This window comes from Cyrtonyx montezumae, unplaced genomic scaffold (genome assembly GCF_038088225.1).
Source record: "Cyrtonyx montezumae isolate F1298 unplaced genomic scaffold, pur_monq_1.0 scaffold_8, whole genome shotgun sequence".
NCBI lineage: Eukaryota > Metazoa > Chordata > Aves > Galliformes > Odontophoridae > Cyrtonyx > Cyrtonyx montezumae.
In genome coordinates, this window is record NW_027072089.1 from 103,557,669 (window position 1) to 103,577,248 (window position 19,580).

At 40.4% G+C, this 19,580-nt stretch overlaps 1 protein-coding gene across 1 annotated transcript in view; it reads left to right on the forward strand.

The window, feature by feature from the left end:
* Nucleotides 1-8,095: 8,095 nt before the first annotated feature.
* Nucleotides 8,096-19,580, forward strand: part of ABHD5 (abhydrolase domain containing 5, lysophosphatidic acid acyltransferase) — a 28,085-nt gene continuing 16,600 nt past the window's right edge. Inside the window, exon 1 of the mRNA XM_065753210.1 lies at nucleotides 8,096-8,204. Within this exon, the coding sequence (XP_065609282.1) occupies nucleotides 8,119-8,204 (86 nt within the window). The 5' untranslated portion in view covers nucleotides 8,096-8,118. The remainder of the gene's footprint in view (nucleotides 8,205-19,580) is intronic.

Below are 19,580 nucleotides of genomic sequence, written 5' to 3' on the forward strand. Positions count from 1 at the left end.
CATAACTGCACTTAGGAGTAAAAATACCTTAGACCAAATCAAAATGCTTTTTATTATTATTACTATTATTAAAATGCTTATTCTTTTTCACTACTTTTACTAGCCTAGGACTAAAACAAAAAGATGAATTGTACAGGATGCTTCAGGAATTAACTTGCAGCCACAGCACAAATATAGAAAGAAAATTGAATTGAATATCTATCTGTTGATAGATACATATTGGTATTCCTACAGGCTATGTAGCGATTCGCCATTACTCAGTATAATGGTGTCATTTTTGTATCTGATTATGAAGAAAAGCAAGACTAGCAAGCTATTTAACATTACACAGAATATACTACATACAAAACCACAGACACATTCCCCGTTAAGAATTACAATCAAAGACAGAAGTTCTGCTGCAACAAAGGTCTCAGGCAAACCAAAGGTTTCAGACAAACCGAATACATTTAATAACCTGAAAAAATATTAAATTACAATCCATTTGTATCACGCAAAGCATGGAAAAAAAGCAAGACAAAACCTAGTGTCTCACTTAGAAGAGGGAAGTGTATCCAAGCAACAGCATCAAGACTCAAAAGAAATAGGTCATGTGAAGGGAAGCACATAAATTTAGTAATCAAATGTATATTCAACAGCAAAGATAAAGGTTAGTAAAATAACATCAACATCAAGAGAAATGAAAGAAACTAAAAGATTCCTGATCAGAACCTTTTCTGAAGCTAGAAGATATCTGAAAAGAAGTTCCATGGCAATTCATTGAGTTAAATTTCTATGGAGCATATAATAAAGCAGATTTTGGTCCCCTTGTTTGCTTTTCATCATCTTTACTTCTGACACTTGATAAGAGCTCATGTCAGTCAGGTGTCTGCATACATGCAGGCAGATGTCACGATGTGTGAAGATGCTGGTATGAGAGTATAATGTCAAAACATTATCTAACATCACAAGGTCTTGCAGACAGCTTTTGATCCAAATTAGGCCAACGACAAATCTCCCCTAGGTTATGTAGAATCATATCCTTCATTTAATGAAAAGGTAAGATCTTTGGCATCCCACCTTGGATGAACTCAGTTCAGCTGAAGAACTTGTTCACCAAGAAGGATCTTACCCAGAAATGTGAATGACAGCTAGCTGTCTTGCTGTGCAGATGTGGTCACACCAAAAGTGTAACTCTGCTCCACCAGCAGGTTAGAAACAATGAAAGTCTGTCCCTTCTTTTTTTTTTTTTTTTTTTTTTCTCTAGAGAATGCCCCTGAGTGCTCACAGGTGGTATTTGTTGTAATAGTGGAGTTTCTGCCACCTCAAATGAATCAGTTCTGCCATTCACAGAAGTTATTTCTTCTATCATTGAGGTGCAGGTTTTCCCACCCACGGACAAGCTCTGAACTCCATTGAGCACTCCTTGCCCAGATCATGCAGATGTGAGCTGTGAAATAGCTGAATTAGGACCTCAGGTGGAGCTTAGAGATTCTGGCATCCAAAAAAACAAAGGGCTACCTCCAGGAGTAGCGGAGTCATTTGTCCACTTATCCTACTTAGCCCAAGGCTCAGCAAGAGCTGTAGCCCAGGGGTCTCTGCCTCTCACAGCACCACTCTGTCAGTGAGGGAAGCAGCAGCCTCAAAGCCAGCCCTCTCCTGAAGTCCTATAAAAAACACCAGTGGGAGAAACAGCACTTTTCCCTCAGAAGTGTTTTCAGCCAGAGGAAAAAGACACAAATGCAAAATTCATGGTGGCATATACTGTTGCACTTTAAACATGAGGATTACATGAATGTGTATTTACTTTTTAGTATCACTACATTCTGTAGATGTGCTGTCTCTGGGAAATAGCCATTGACTTTGATCTGTGGGCTCTGCTGAAGATAATGAACGAAAAAGGATTTCCTAATCATGCAAGATATGTGTTTACCAATAACTTAAACAGTGAAAAAATACTGTCTGAGATCTAGACATGTCTGTCAAGGCTGGGGTAGTAACTAAGATGTGTGTTATAAAGGGTAGCTATGTGGTTCAAACGTGAATGAAGAGGTTGAGTCTTGTTTGGTAGGACAGTTAAGTATTTGTTTGCTGCAACAGCCTATCAAATAAACAGAAAAAGCAGGAAAAGTAAAGCCACAGAGAAACATTTGTATGACGATGAGAGAAAATCAAAATAATAAACTGTAAGGAAACAATTTTCCTCATATTGTTTGATATCTCATCTTTTCAGAGAAGTAGGATTTCACGTGCATTCTTTGTAAATAGAAAACAGTGTATGACAGATATAACTGGGCTGTCTGTCACTGGGTTTCCTAATTTGAAAAATACTTGCAAGGAAGAATCTGGCCAGCAACAGAGGCTACCATGTGGGGAATAAAAGTGTTTTCAAATGAACTTTAAGCATTTACTAGTTTTGAAAGGCTTACAAAATTTATCTTTCTATTAGAAAAGACAAACTTCAAGGAGATAAGTATTGTCCATTCTACTACTAGTTACTGCTACTCCTCAAAAGAAGACTGGAAATTCTCAGAGTTGGAGATTGCCACATATAAAGTACAGTACCCACGGGGCGCTTCCTCTCTTTACCAAAGATAGATGTTTGGAGATTGTTGACCAATCACGTATTACAACATAAGGATTATGGTTACAATACAAATGTGCCTTTATGTAAAGAGAAAACTACAAAACATTGCACAAGTTTTTATTTACAGCCAATAGGGTTAGGATGTGATCAGGATTACACCAGAGAAGCTGCACTGTTTTTCATATGTAACAATTTAACTAGGAAGGGAATCATGACAGGGATTTTAGGGGACTGAAACCTTCCAAATATTATCAGCTGGGGTGGAATGGACTCCAGGACACATGATGGGATGATGAAAAGTAATGGTGGACAGGATTCCTATCCAGGCCAGACCAATCTGCCACCTCAGTTGGCCTTGATGAAGTTAGAAACAATGGAAACATAGGGATAATTGGTCGTCAGAAAACCATATTCTTAGTCACCCTGCCTGAAGGCAGTACCACTACACCTATGAAATTTCTATTTATAGAGGATATGATATGTAAGTAGCCTGTTCTTGAAACCTCAGTGTCAGACTCTGACTACTTCTGGCAGTCACTGTTTTCAATACCTCTTCCTTTGAAGAACAATTAATCTAATATTTAACCTAAAATAACTTAGGTATAATTTCAATTGTGCAGGTTATTCCCATGTTGTCATAAATTCTTACATATTTGTGGACTGTCATCACTTCCCCTACTCCTTCAGTTTTTCCTGTAGGTCCCTTTGCATTCTGGTTGTTCTCATCTAGACATTCTTCAGGTGGTCCACATCTTTCTTGACACGTAACATCCAAAACTGGCTTTACAACTGCTTAACAAAGCAGAATTACTTGCCAAGTCTTGTAAACTCTAATCCTTATAATACATCTCATCAGGCTGCTTATCCTTTTTTTTTTTTTTTTTTTTTTTGCAATAACAAACCATTGTTGACTCATACACAGTTTGTGACCACTCAAAGCCAGAGTTACTATTGTACTGAACTGCTACCTAACCAGTTTTCCCTACCAGCTGATTATTCCTGTCTAAGTCTAAAGCTGTTTCAGCTGAACAGCTTTCCAATTTTTTTTCATATTTCTAATTGAAACTCATTTTGTATTCTGTCCCTGTCTTCCTACATACTTAATCCTTTCCTGTCTGATACATTTGTGACTTCAATAAGGATTTTAGCTTTTATAAACATAATTCAGGCCATTAATGACTAGCACTGGGTGCTGAATCTGTGCAATCCCATTTGATGTACACACTGCCAGTTTGGTAGAACACCACCCTGTTACTCTGGGTTTCCAAGCTTTGAGGGTACCTAATTGTTTATCAATGTAGAACACACTTTATTAATTTGCTTAAGTGAATCAAATTAAAATGTACATGAAAATCGAGATATATCACATTTGTAGATCTTCTCTATCCATAGAATTAGTCATCCTGTTATAAAGGCAATTGAGACATAATTTCTCGCTAACAGTTATTCTTTGTTATATTTCAGCAGTGCACAGGCATATTTATTTAACTGTTTTCCTAAGAATTTATACTTATTTTATTAATCTACTATTTCATTTTTCCTCTTTTCTCTCCACCCTTCCCTTCACTGTACTCATCACTTTATAGCCTCCCTCCTTCCTACCCAAAAACCATACATTCTCAAAGATATTGATTAACGACGCTGAGATTCTGTCAGCAAAATCTTTAAATACTCTAGGATGAAATTAAAGAGGGATATAAAGTCAATTTGAAAATACCTGAGTTGAGTAAGTGCTCTATCCTTTTCTTAGCTGAGGCTGAAGTCCTAACTTTTACTGTTAGTGCACCAGTTTCCTGACTTCACTGAAGTTTAGGAGATACCGCCTTTCTGACACCATTAGTTTTCTTGCTTTACAGTTAGAGAACCATATCTACCTCATAGTATATTTCTAGACTGACTCTCTTTTATTAGCCTGCTAGTTGCATTTTATTTTATTATTTTATTTTATTTTATCTTATTTTATTTTATCTTATTTTATTTTATTGTTTGTTTCTACATCAGTTATTCTTTTATTCTCAGCTTCAATATCATAAGTTATTTTTTTCCCTTCCCTAAACGTTTCTTTCTTAGTTTTGAGTAATTTAGCCCAACTGGTTTCTTAACTATACTTTCTGCCTTTCCTTCACATTGAAAACCTGTGTTTGCCTTTAATATCATTCCTTTTAAGAACTGGCAGCTCCTGTGAATTCACTCTTCCTTTTACCTGTTACACAAGCTTTTTAGGGAACTCCTAACATACAGTTGTACAAGTTTGTTTTTACTCTCCATTTTGGTCCTGCAGATCACAAAATCTGCTGCTTCATAGACAGTCTCATTTAATGTCCACCCTGACCTTTTCAGCTAGTTGCTAGTTGCTGGTTTTAATAAGCCTTCTTGCTAGGTGTGGACATTTCCAGAAGCCCTGAAGGGCTCCAGCTTGTATGGTCATATAGGTATTCATATTCACAGATGAGAAAGACAAAACAAAGACGTGGCACAGGGAGACTGCCTAGATTACATGTCCTGTCTCATACTGAAAGTCTTGATGTCAGCTCTGAGAGCTAGCACATATGACCCAGGAAGACAAAATCATAGCACCCTTAGTAGCAGCACCTTTCCACCCACTGGAAAAAAAGGAGACTGTGTCTCTTCCCAGCCACTCCTCTATCCAGGAGGGAATTTCAGGGTAATCACATGTGAGTCATACACACTGGAATAGGCAAGTACAACAAGGTGGAAGTTCTGGCTAGCAACACAGCTTGTCACGGCTTCAGCTGTTGCTGGTACTGATGTATAACAGTAAAGACTTATCACCCCCCTGTGCAGTACATTTACTTCTTGGAGCACTTTTTTTTTTGGCCTTCCCACAGGTGACTCTTGCTCACAGTTACACAACTTCCTACCACAACTGCTGTGGGTGCATTTTTAAATCATGCAGGAGGGGCTCTGAAAGCAAATGTATCTCCTTTTCCACCTGGGCTACCTGGAATGCAAGGTTCAAACTTTCAGCTGGAAGTCATGCATGACCTAAAACATGGAGAACATGTGGAGTACTCAGCTGGAAAGGAGGAACCTGTGAGTGCAAGAAACAAAGGGCTTGCAGAGGCTTTATGAGAGTGAATTGCATGCTTGCTGAAGCACCACAAGGATGCAACTGATGTGAACTCTGCTTCTGAGCTGGGCTGCCATCTTAGTTGTTGCTTGCAAATCATAACAGGCACAGTATATGATGCTCCTTTTATTAAGCTTATCTTTTTATCTCTCTCATATAAAATACATCCGTAAGCAGACTTCTTCCCTTTAACGTGTACATATTTGGCATAGTCAACCTTCCTTAGGGTTTTTGATGAGACAGATTTTAGCAATCTATCCATGTTGTTGTTTGGAAAAGAAAGATACTAAGTGGGTCATCATAAAAAAAATGTGGATGATAAAGACTATTTCATGTTTCATTGTCAGTCAGCTCTAGCTGAGAAGCAGTTACTTCTGTTGGATCAAAAGTAGGATTGCAAGTGTAGAACTTAGAGAATTCCGAGTATTTGAAATATATTGACAAAGAAAATAGTACAACTCCAAATTTTAAATGACTAAGAATAATGGTAGTTACTGTGACCTGACCTCTAATATAGATAGTCACAAAAATAACTGAAGTCATGAAAAAGCAAGATGACTTTGTCACTAAGACTTCTGTAATGTTATCTGGAGTCTTTCTTTAGCACGGAGATTGATTTTTCATCTCAGTACAGCACAAGGAGGATTTGGGAGGTCAGATGGATTGCTTTTCTTGTCCCAGCTAAGAGAACTTGTGTTTTCCTCTGATGCTAGCATGAAAAAAAAACATTTGCTGGGAGGGAGGGAGGGAGGGAGGAAGGAGGGAGAGAGTGAGGAAGGGAGGGAGGAAGCTGTAGGTATAGCAAGGGAAGCAGACATTTGTGTTGCTTATATATATATAAATAATTTTATCACTATGAAAAACAAATATCTTTCAATTTTAACCTCATCTATGGTAGATGATGGGATCTGAAAATAAAATTCTGGCTTATAATAGCAACATACATCTTCTTAAAAATGAGTGGCAACAAAATCATTCAAGAAAAAGAGACTGCTAAGTGGAAGTGCATTACTTGTATGTTTATGTTCCTAAATGTATAAATAGTGAGCACATCTGTGACTATCACTGAACTGAGATCACAGAGATAGTAAGGATGGAGAACCACTCTGACAAAGACAGGTTGAGTTGTTCAGCCTGGAGAAGACTTCAGGGAAACCTCACCGTGGCTTTGCAACAATTAAAGGGAGCTTATTTCTAGGAGAGACTGCCTTTTTTCATTGATAGTGTTAGGAGAAGAGGGAACCGATTAAAACTAAAAGAGGGGAGATTTAGATTAGATGTTTGGGAAAATACTTTAATCAGAGGGCAGTGAGGCCCTGACACAGCTGCTCAGAGAAGCTGTGGGTGCCCCACCCTGGAGCACTCAAGGCCAGGTTGGATGGGGCCCTGGGCAGCCTGATCCGGAGAGGGACAGCCCTGACCATGGCAGGGGTTGGGGGCTCGGTGGGCTTTAAGGTCCCTTCCAACCCAAACCATTCTGTGACACCACGACTCCACGATTCTATGATTCTAGAAAATGTTTGTGTATAACACCTGCATGTTCCATGCTTAAATCTTAAGAGATTTCAATGTATTGTTCCACTGAAATGAAGAAGACATCATAGCATTCAGGGCTGTTGTTTCAGGCTGTTTGCAAATTCCAGAGAGCATAACTGCAAAGGTTTGCCAATGATCATACACTTCTACATTCAGAGATATTTGTATTTCCAGTAAATAGAATATTTCACAGAAACAATTAACAATAATAAACAATTATAAAGAATAACTCTCCAGAGAAATGTTTGATTACCAAACCATTGTGACACAGCTAAACAAACTGTAGCTGAGATTGTGAAACGCTAACCATCACTGCTGTTAAAACAGAATGGTTTTAGCCTGGAATAATCCCAGCCATTACTGAACTGCCATTACAACTTTTACTAAAGCAACTTTTACTACAACTTCTGAAGGGAGGCTGTGATGAGGAGGGGTTTGGCCTCTTCTCCCAGGCAACAAATAGGATCCGAGGAAATGGCTAAGAGTTGTACCAGAGCAGTTTTAGGTTAGATATAAGGAAAAACTTCTCTCAGCGGGCGGTCAGGCACTGGAATGGCCTGCCCAGGGAGGTGGTGGAGGGAGGTGGCGGAGTCGCCATGCCTAGCAGTGTTCAAGAGACACCTGGGTGAGAAGCTACAAGATATGGTTTAGAGCTTGTGGCAGCAATGGTGACGGGAGGTCGGCTGGGCTGGAAGGCCTTGTAGGTCGTTTCCAACCTTGTGATTTCATGATTCCACGAACCTCCCCTGCGCTCTGCTCCTACGCAGGCAGCACGCAGCCGCGCGGGCGCGCCCGTGGCTCCGAAGGCTCGTCCCCGCGCGCCGCTCTAGCCGCCGTCGCCGCCCCGCTCTATGGTGTGGGTGGCGGCGGCGGGGATGACGCAAGGCGACGGCGGCGGGCGGGGAGGCGGAGGGAGGGGCCCGCGATGGCCGGTGCCGCCGCCGTCGCGCTGTCCCTCGCCGCGCTGCCGTCCGCCGCCGTCATGGCCGAGGAGGAGGCCTCCAGCGAAAGGTGAGCGGGACGGGGGGGGGGGATCTGTAGGCGCCCGGATCTCTGTGCGCGCCGCTGCCGCCCGCTCCCGCTGCCGGCGGACATGTCTGCCGGCTTCCCGTCGCCGCTCCCGGGGAAGAGTTCCGCTGTGCGCGGCGGCTGCGCGCCCCTCCGCTCTCTGCCGGCCGCTGTCCGGCTGTGCGCTGTCAGCCTGCCGCCGTGGGCTGCGTGCTGGGCGAGGGGGCCGACGGCACGGCTGGCGGTGGCGGAGCCGTGTGCCTTTCCCGTCGTCCGGAGCTGCGCTGCCAGCTCTGCTCTCTGCGCTGACTACTTTCGTTTCTCTGTCCCAGCGTACACTTGAACCAGAATAACACTGCCGCACCTCGGTGCCCTGCTCTGCTTCTGTCCGTGTGCTGTTTGCTGCCGTACGCCTTCTCATTGCCTGTGTTTGATTTATATATTCTCCATACCCTTCAGCTTCCAAGATAGAGCTGTTTTGATACCCATCTATTGCCCCAAATGTATTTTCTCCCTTCCCATTTCCCACTATAAGGATATCCTATCTGTGCATCTGCTTAATTCGTATGTCTGCTGATCTCTTACTCTTTTATGGTCCTAGGCCCAAAATGACTTGAACAGAATAACTGTGCTGTAGTCACACATGTGCTATATACTCTCTATCAGATGTATAGATGTGCTCTGTATATACTTTTTATACAAATGTTTCATAATTCTCCATCTTTTAAGTATCAGGTGTTGTCTGTCATTGGTAACTGTGTGGAATGCCTGGGCCCCCATGCATCACTTTTTCTTTTCCCTCTCCCGTTTTTCATGATATAGCCTATTTATTTAATTCCCCTAAAAATTCCTTAACAACTGGCATGACAGTTGTGTTGCGCATACGTGACTCCATATCCAGCATGCTGTTGTTGCATGTTGTCATGGTACATGTCTGTTCCATCACCTTTCCAGACTACCTGGATTCTCTGCCTGGTCCTCTGTTTAGTCTTTTTTCCAACTTCTGGATATGATATTTTATCCTAGATGATGTACCACCTCGGTCTGAGCAGAACTGGGCTATGTATATTTTCCAAACTCCCTGTTGTGCCTCTGCAACCATATTCACACTGCTCTCCTTTCAAGTATGAATTTCAAAGCTTTCTCTTTTCAGCACTGTGTAGTTGGACTAATCTGTAACTCAGCTATTTCTTCCTTTCCACAAACATAAAATAACTTTTTCATTAATAACACGGATATTTTTTTACACTTTCTGCATCATTTCACATCTGAGACCTCAGTTCTCTTTCTCTGTTCTTATCAATTCACATTCATAAAATCCATCTCACTTGTAAAGCCTCTTGTTGATGATTTACAGGTTTTCTGAGTAAGAGCCTTAAAATAGCTCTGCCCCAATTTGTTGTGTTTATATGTTCATTCAAAACGTTAGCCTGAACTCTTATTTGCCTGATGTGATCACACGAAGTACTGAGTGCTACTAAGGGAGTGCCAAGCACCCCAAACTGCAGAAACCTGCCAGGGTTGCGGGAGTGTAACATGACATGATCTGGAAGTAGGGTACATCATAGACTGCATTTTCAGAGAGGTTTTTGATGAGTTTCTTTACTCAGCTGGGTAGCTTTTAAAAGAACTTGGTTTTCAGGAGCTGTCAGTGTTCCTAGCTGAACAATCATGCCATTTAGTTGTAGAGTCTTGCAGAGTAAGCTCCCAATTCAGTAAAGTCTTCCAAGTCTTCTAGGATTTCTAAGAACAAGATCTAATGTTTATTTACCATGAATTCAGAAAGTGCATTTGCTGTGATGGAATGTTAGCACTCTGGGTTGTCAGGACTCTTCTTGGCCTTTTCCTAGTTCTAGCCAAAATTAGCATTTCTGCTACTTTGCAAGTTGAGCAGAACTTGATATCTGGAGATTTGTAAATGATTGAAATATGTTACATTCTTCCAAATTCAAAGCTTTGTAGCAGTGGGAGGAAGGCTTATTATATGCCATTAGAATCCTAAGTGATAAATACAAAGTTAATTTTATGTGCTTGGAAAAAACAGTGTGACTCACCTTGTTATGCAGTTTGCTGTTTCTGAAATCTAGTAACTGCCTGAGTGTGGTGAAGATAGGATAGCAGTGCCTCGGTTACTTTATACATCTTGATTGAAAGGTATTCAGGAGGTTGTCCTAAGGTAGAATGAGAAGATTAACTAAACAAACGTTTTACCCTCCGCTGTGGAAGTGATGGCTTATTTAACACGGCACCTTCTCATGATGCCCAAACTTGTTCACAACCTTGAGCCTTCTCTGTGTAAGTGACAGAAGCAGACTCCTACCTGTGAGGCAAACAGCTGCAGTAATCTTTGTGCTCCTATTGAGCTCACACTCACTCTGAATTCGGCAGGACTGTTTACAGCTTGTGATGTGACTGGCATTGGCAGCTATGAAATACATGTATATACCTGGAAGTAAAACCCTGCACAGAATACGTTTTTTCTTCAAGTAAGTAATATGAATGCTGATTTTTTTCTGTGCTTTTGAAGTGAGCTGCTTGATGAAAGAAAAGACAATGATTCATTGGGTTTCTTAGAGCCTATACTTGACTGCGAGTAGGATGGCTCATAGTGATATCATATTGATATATTAAAGCATATGCTGGTTACATCATCTAGCTTTTAAATGCAGGTGGACTGCTGAAAGCTCATTCCTCTTTCTTTCCTGGGTGAAAAGAGACATTCTAAAGGCCCGTCCTACAGCACACGTGACTAACAGCAGGTCTGGGACCTACAGCCTCCATCTTTATAGAGACAATGAAAATGTAAGTGCACTGTGAGAAGCTTGTGCAGGAAGAGGTCAGAGAATGTTTGCTTCCTCTTTTATGATTTTGTCTTTTCAGTGATAGGGTTCTGTGGATCATAGCTTCATTTGTGTACTCATCTGAAAGCGTGTGTGTGAGGTTTTCAGGTGTCCGTAGGATTGCTTGAGGTTTTTTTGTCCTTGTGTGATTTTGGGAGGGGAATGTCTACGGTCATCAGGAAGATCTCTCTTAACAAAATGATCATGGCAGTGTGTGCCCTGTCCTTACACAAGAAGGAATCTCCTCTTAGTGTCCCCTTCTGAGGCTTCATTAGTGCATTACCGAATAGAACAAGAATGTTCTGTTTTTCCAGATAGGCATATAGAAGTTGATTATTTGCTCCACTCCTTTTACATAGTACTAACTATTTGGATTCCTTGACTCATGTTTAGGACAGGCAGTTAAAGAAAAATTTTTTATGCCTTAATTTTTTTTTTCACATTGATCCTCCACAGTTCTGTGGGGTATATTTAATGTTGTGAAGTGGATTTTCAGGTAGACGTGCTTGTACACTTGCCTACCCGCTCTCAAGTGCCCTTAGCGTAGCAGGAAATGAGGGGATAGGTATGCTGGCACACAGCTGTTGGAGAACCACAGTGCTGGCCAAGATCTTTGCGTGAAGTTGAGCCCTAGCCTTCTTTCAGTTTAACAAGGTTTAAATATCACAGGTTGGACACCGCACAGTTTTTTTGCTCCACTCTTCCTGAAACCTGTTCTTGTGAGAAAAGGTGATGCTAGCACACTCCAGAAAGCTGCAGAAGGTCTTACCTCCACTTTTCAAGCATCACTGAATTCTTTCAGTGGTTCCTTCCCAATTGAGAAACACTGGCTCCAACCAATAATGAAGTGCGGCACTCAGTGTGGTTCCCACTGTCGCTACCAGGCATGACCATCCCAGGTTAACGTGTGTTATGTGTGCTTGGTGTTTCCAGCACGTGAATATACATAGAAGATCTCATTCTTCTTCAGTGATTAACTGACTGAGTCATCTGTTATGACAGAAATCCCTTTTAAAAAAGCCTTTACTCGGTCTGGCAGTCATCTGGCTGCATTCCTTACAGCTGAGAAAGAAAATGGGAAGTGCTGGGAAAAGTAGTAATTAGACAGTAGCTTTTAATTTATGTTTAGGATCTTGCTTGCTGGGGGTCAAGCAGGTTGAAGACTCAGCATTAGAAAGCCTGCTACTGAATGTGTGGAAAAGCAGAGACTTGACAAGTACCAAGTGACAACTGTAGTCTAGGAGTTACTGAAGTGGGATTACAGTACCTGTCAGAGAGTGGATCTGTAGTCTGGTGGAAATGAAATTATGGCCACAAATCCAGATGGGCGAGCAGCTGAGGAGCTGCGGCTGGATTGACTGTAGTATTGGTTACTGTGGATCTTTTTCTGACACAAACTTTTGTCAGGATTACATAGTTTCAGCTATATTCTAAGCTTTTCTGAACCTGTTAGAAGACTGATGCTGCGCCAGAGTTTATTTTAGTTAGGTTAATTGGGCCATACCCTGTAGGCCTCATTTGAGACTGCCCCTTTGAAAAGAGCTGTGTTTGCATCAGGAGAATCTCTGCAATCTGCAAATTTTCTGAATATTAATGAGAGAACCAAAACTTTCCCACTTGGTAAATTATTAAAGCAGCTTCTTCTTTTCCCCTCATATTTGTCTTTTATTATTTTATTAAAATTGTTTGTTGAGGAAAATTTAATTCTCTTATTTTATAACTTTTGAGTATCTTGTGACTCTGATCTTTCAGAATAGGTTTTTCTCCATAATTTGTATATTCCAACAGAGAGAAGAGTGTATGGGAGGAAAGGTGAATGTCTGGGTTTACCCTGGCACTGTAAGATCCAGATGAGAAGTTGAACAGCAAGGGAGAGGTCACTGGAGAAGAGAGATTTGTGAGTCAGTGAAGCTGTGTAATGAAATGAGGTCACTCTGGAATAAGGTTAAGAGGGTAAAAGAGGAGGATTTTAAAGGTAAAACCTTGAGTGACGCTAAGAAAATATGGTGAGGAATGGTGGAGTAGGAAAGTGGTCTGAATGTGTTGTAGTTGAGAACTCAGGGTCATTTGTGACTGCAGAATAGAGAGGAAAGTAAAGCCCCAGAAAAGTTTTCTGTAATAAAAAGCACAGAAGGATCTGTGCCCACTGAGAAAGTCCAATCATGTTGAAGTGAGAAGGAGAAAGGTATTGCAGTGAGGAAGGAAAAAAGAAATGGGATGGGTCAGTACTGGCAGACTGTGGCAGAAGTGTCTTTCTTGGTTACATTTAGTATAAGTTGTACTGAACCTAAAGGCTCTTTAACTGTATCATAGCCGTCCATTATTGGACATTTGATGCAGTGGCTTTTTACACTTACCTTCCTAGCTCTTTCTAAAGTTACTCATACATTTTATTTATTCTTATTTCTAAAATGTTTGCAGTGTAGCATGTATTCAAAAGATTCTTTCAGTTTCAGGAGGAAGGGAGGGATTGTGCGTTTCTAAGAGTTATCTAAATAGTTGGCCTGAGATGTTGAATACCAGTTCTTGAAATATGACATAGGCGACTTCTGCCCTGGAGGTGGCTATGGTAAAGGAGCACAGTGTGGAAGCAGTTTTAATGGTGTGCAGTGAAACAATGCATCCTCAGTGTGTGCTTACATTGGAGATGGGCTGTGTGGTATCAGTGTGGTTTGTGTATGGTGTGCTTGGAGTGAAGTAATCGTGGGCTTTAGGTAGTCTTTTGTATATGTTTCTAATGTGGCTCTTTATGGAAAAATAATTTACCTGTGTCCTGTTTAAGTTGTTATCTAAATTGTGAATAATACAGTATGGGATATAAACATAAGTTATGCAGGGTAGATCCTGGATGAGCAGTGGTGCAGATTTATGAGGTGGTTGTTATGCACAGATCATGTTACTACTCTGTTTCCAACTCTGGGACAGTCTGAAATGCAAGCATCTGACATGGGAGGTATTAGAAGGCTGACAAGTAAGGTTGAAATAGTATTTAAATGTTGAGCTTATGCAATATCTGGAGGGCAGTGAGAGTACATCAGTAGACAGATGAATAAAATGGAGGTAGCAGAAAGTTATGTAATATCTGAAGGACACCAAGAGGAAAGAAATCATTTTCTTTATTTCAGTTATGCATTTATTCCCAAATTCTTCATTCAGTATGCCTTACAGTGTGAAACGCTGACAACCATGTCATTGCCATGTCCTATCACATGTGAATTTACTGTGGAGGAGTCAGAAGGGTGTAGGTCCTCGCTGGCAGCAGAGCTGCGTTGCACACACAATCTCTGTCACAAGGTGTAGCAGCTTTCCTGCACCTTACATGTGCCTGAGGTACAGCCTGAACGTTCAGGTTGCTCAAGTGCATTTAAACAGCATGGTCAACTTCAGCATCACTGAAGTAGCCAGAAAATGCTCATCATTTATCATTTCACCTTATCTACGTTCTCAGGTTAATTCTGATCAGTGGTAGCCCTGTGTAGCACCACTGATCTAAACAGAGACAGTAATAACATTTGCTTCTGTATTTTTACACTAATTTTGATGTTGGCTGTTCTGGACGCAGAGTTCAAATTGCAGTCAGTACAAGAGGAATGCATTGTTTTTCCCTCTGACCTAGTGTGGCAATAATCTGCAATAAACCACCATGGCCTGTTTGTTGGGTTTTTTTTGTTTTTTTGTTTTTTAAACAGAGCTGGGATACGTTACATTTCCTAGAAATATTCTGCAGAGTTTCTCAAAACATTCTATTTTAATGATACTGAAGTATCCAAGAATTTCACAACATGTAATTGCGTGGAATGTCTTTGGCTCTGTGTTTGTCTAAACGGAATTCATTTCATCCGAGGGGGAAAAAATGCTTTCCTTTTAACCCTCTCACAGCACTTCAATACATTTTTTGTCACCTCATGAGAGCAGTAAGCAGGCATTCATTGAGGGATTTGATACTTCGTTCCCATGCCTCATCCTAATTCTTCCTTCCGAGTCTTGCCTTCGCAATAAGCACCTCAAGGTCTTTCTCTGAGGACTGCAGTATTCTTTGATCGTGCTGTGCTTATGAAATGAATATGGGGAAAAAAAAAGACAAAACACAACTGATGTTTGTCTGCAATTACTAGAACATAATTTTTGTCCTTGGAGCACTCATTCAAATTGCTGTTATGGCCACTGCATCTGATGTCTGCTGTACGTGCAGAGGGTCTGCCCCTGGACGGAGAGTCCTCGCTATGACACTTATTGCACATACACTGCGCGTGTATGGATGATTCTGCTCAGAAAATGGGAGTGGGGAAGGACATGCTGCACCACGGGGGCAGGAAGGAAATGCTGTAGGAAGGGTTCCTGAAGTTGGTTACGTAGTTAAAGCTCTCCTCAAACCACATCTCCAGTGTTCCCAATATGTCCCTGCGCAGTGAAGTACAAACTGACTTGGGATCATATTGTACAGTCTGTCCATGGCCGCTCTGACCTTAAAGTTTGCCATCCTCTGCCTGACTGGGGCCTTTTTTCCCCAACCCTATAGGTCTATAGGCATAGGTCTGCTGGTTAACTGCTTCACTTCTCTGACAGCTGGGAGATTTTGGGTTAAAATTATTTGGCTTAAAACAGTTTATGCTCAAGCACAGTTCCTTTTCAGGCATCAAAACTGTTGGATAGAATGGAGGGAACACAGAGCTTTCAGAAGTGATCTGCTGACAGCAGCAGCGGGCCAAGATTCAGGCCTCAGATCTCCCAGTTCTCTTCATTGTAACCCCAGCTGGAATAAAAGTGCAGAAGTAGGAGTGTCTCAGAGATGGGCTGGCACCTGAGCTTTCTCATTTTAGAAACTGTCTCTTCTTGTCATAACAGACAGCCACTGGAGATTAACTGCAGTTAACTTTATCTAGCAAAGGTTTAAGTCTAAAACATTTTTATTTACTACATCTTGTTCTCAGTTTTATACAGAACATTGCTTGCACATGATAAACATATTTTCCCTTTTTTTTTTTCCAAATTTATTTAGAAATTGGAGTCCTTTTTCATGATAATCCATAATACTTTCTCTTATCTTCAATTAAATGTGCTTTTCTTTGTAGTTTTTACTTTATAGTTAGTAAAATATCACCGTTACTTTCTTACTCATCCTTTGAGCAGAAGGAACATTTATTTCAGTCTTTAATAATAAGCTTCCTACTTCTCTGCATTTAGCTTTTCTCTATCCCAACTGTCCTCCTTGTAGCAAGATTTAAGCTCTGTTGTAACTAGTACCAGGGTTGTTTGTGCAGTTTTCCTGGATTTCAGATGTGCATAGTTGTTGAAATGCTGAAGGAGACTGCTGGCTCATCTGAAACTGTATAGGAGAACTCACTGGAACGTGCTCACAGATGTAGATCCGCAATGATTAAGGGACATCCTAATTTTACTGATAGTGCCTGATGCATTTTACATTTCTTATTCAGTACTAGTCATTTAGGATTGTGTTACCAAAAAGAAAGATGTTACCACATTTTAATTCAGAGTCATGCAGTCCCAATACATAATCGTTCTAAAACTTTCTTGAGTTGAAAAGAGTTGCTAGTTCTGTTTCTCCTCAAGTTTACTTTTCAATTTACTGGGGTTTTAAAAACACTGCTCTTTCACACACTAGTTGGAAATAGGTTTATTGTATTTTTCACCAGAGCTTTTTTTTTTTTTTTTTTTTTGTTAAACATTCTACATAAAAGGAAATTTCTCCTGGGAGTAAACAGAGAACAAGATGGAACTTGAATATAGTGAATGCTGGAGAGGAAAATATTTTTCTGTACTTCAAATGGGATTATTATTTTTTTTTTAATGCAATTGCAGCATTGCCAGTAAGTGATAATAAAAGAAGCATTAATTTTTGCCACAATCAGTCATGTTAGAAGCACTCAGTGTTCTGGTGTTGCAAGGCATTAAATTAATGAGATGAGAAAGTAAAGTGTGTTATAATTTAACGCTGAGACATAAATTAGCCAGATGTCAACCTGCTACTTCTCTCTGGTAGTTTGACTCAAATTCCTATTTTATTATGTTGTCTTTAACTGTTTCTTTTGCCTTATATTGTTTCAGGTTTTACCTATTACATGTGATTTAGTATCCAAAACCAGAATATGCTCTGAAAACTTGGTACTGATGATGGCCGCATCCTACTCACCTCTTAGATTTTATATTGACTGCTGCTGATGCTGAGGAAAATGCAGAAAGCTTTCAGGAAACAGTCTTATTTCTGCTGTTTCTCAAAAAGAAAAAAAAGATGCATCATAAGAAGGGTCTCTCTTGGTAGTTGCTCTAAAGCAACCATATAATCTGCAATATAGTGTATTCTTAAAGCATTATAGTGAGAGACTCTTTTAAATTGGCACTTTACCCTCAATTTGATATATTGAACTCTTTCCCTGTAGTGAATATTTATAGCTCCTTTTCACTCCTGTTTTGCTCATTTGTAGTATTTGAATAGAATCATGTCATAGAATGGTTTGGGTTGGAAAAGACCTTTAAGATCATGTAGTTCTAGCCCCCTGCTATAGGCAGGGACACCTCTCACTGCACCAGGTTTCTCAAAACCTCATCCAGCCTGGCCTTTAACACTTCCAGGGAGGTGGAAGTGTTGGGTAAGTATTTAGAATTTGTTCTTATAAAACATGAGCATGATAACCTCAATTCAGGACAGCACTTGCTATATGGCTAGTTCTGTTGAATATTTGAGCATTTCAATGTGAGGAAGTTACTTGAGAACATAAAAGAATGGTGGTGCTTATTGTATTTAGATGTGAAAAAGATTGCAGTTCTAAATTCCTTTGCTAGCACAGTACTGCAAAAATACTTTGTGCAGAAACAAGGAGACAGTCTGAGCAGTTTTACCACTAGTTTGCACTTGTTCTTCTGTTGCAGTTCTTTTTATTTGGAACTAGCTCAAATCAACTGACGTTTGTAATGATCATGCTGGCAGGATGGCCAGAAAATCAGAACGCCCTCTCTCTGGGTGTTAGGCAGAACCAGTATAGCAAATTGTCTGCATGCATTTGATGTTGTTTTCTTCCTTGTAAGTAGCTGGAATTACTTCTGAGAGTCAGGAGAGGAGAGGTTTAGGGGTTTTGAAAGATCAGCTTGAATCTAATAAGCTTTAAGGGTAAAGCTTGAAATGATTTACCAGGGAGTTCACTCAGTGCTTCAGCCTTTTTAAGTTTTTGAGCTTGTTCCACAGCTAAAACCTTGGTTGTTCACAACGTTGCCTGCTGAAAATCAATAAAAAATACTACGTTCATTTGTTGAGTGTAAGACAAAAGCAGATATGCGACTCTGTTGCTCTGGGATTTAGTTACATTTTTTACTTTATCCTTTGTGAATTGTTGTGTAATTGTTATAAATGCTGAGCACTGATTTTTCTCCTGGTAGAACTTTCAAGTCCAAATGATACTAATGACCCAAAACTATTCTTGACACTTCTGTCGCTGATGCATATTTCAGTGCCTCTTTTCTGATTAGTACTGGGAGTTTTAATTCCTTTACTAATTTCAAAGTTGGTAGCCGAAAGTAGACTTTATATTCAACACTGTCAGAAGATCTCTCAGTGGCAGTGATATTTGACAAATCCTGTAGCAAATGGCATTATTTAAGTCTGATTTCATGGAGTTCTCTCACTTAGAGAATTTTTCTTTTCCCATTTTGAAATATACGATACTGTTGGAAGTCTGCATGAGAAGAATGCCTGTCTTGAATGATTTTCATCCACCTTCATACACCTAAGTAACAGGAGTAGCTACATTACGAGCTTGAAAAGTGAGTGAGCTCCGTGTATGTTCATATCTCCCAGACAGAGTTATGGACAGCTTCTGTTGGTGCAGTCATTGAGTACCTTCATATGATACAGCTTCATTTCTGTGATCTGCCATAGAAGCCAGGAATCAGGTAGACTCTAAGCTGTTTTTAGTGCACACCTCAGCTCAACAATAGATGCTTACAATCCTGCAGCATTAGCTAAGCTTGCATGAGCTTTCTGAGGAGTATGCTGAATTTCTAAGCGGACACAAATCCATCAGCAGGCTTGCATGTGATTGATTCTCACCAACCTCAGTAGGCTTAAACTAGCTGACAGAATGATAGTGTTTGAGTTACCTATTTGCCACATTGTTCATCTGATCTGACCTGATTCGTGGAGGTGGATGGGTGGATCACACTTACTGTGCCTCTGCCTCCACTTGATGCTCAGTTCTTATGAAAGTTCCCCTCAGGCAGTTTAAGCTGTGCTCTGACAGCAAATATTTGATTCAAATTAACAGTCAAGCAGCCGAGGGAAAGAAGTATTATCCTTTACACAATAATAAAGTATTCTTTACCCCTTAGATTTCTGCAGACAGTAATCATTACTTATTTTTAATATCCATACCATTTATTATTCTTGTATGCATAAAATATGTTTTATAAATGAAAATGCCTCCTTTGCTATGACATATTCTACCATCCTCCAAATCCTAGTCACAGCAGCTTGAATTCACTTACATACGAGATTCATCCAGTCAAGGCGACTGCAATTGAAAGGTGA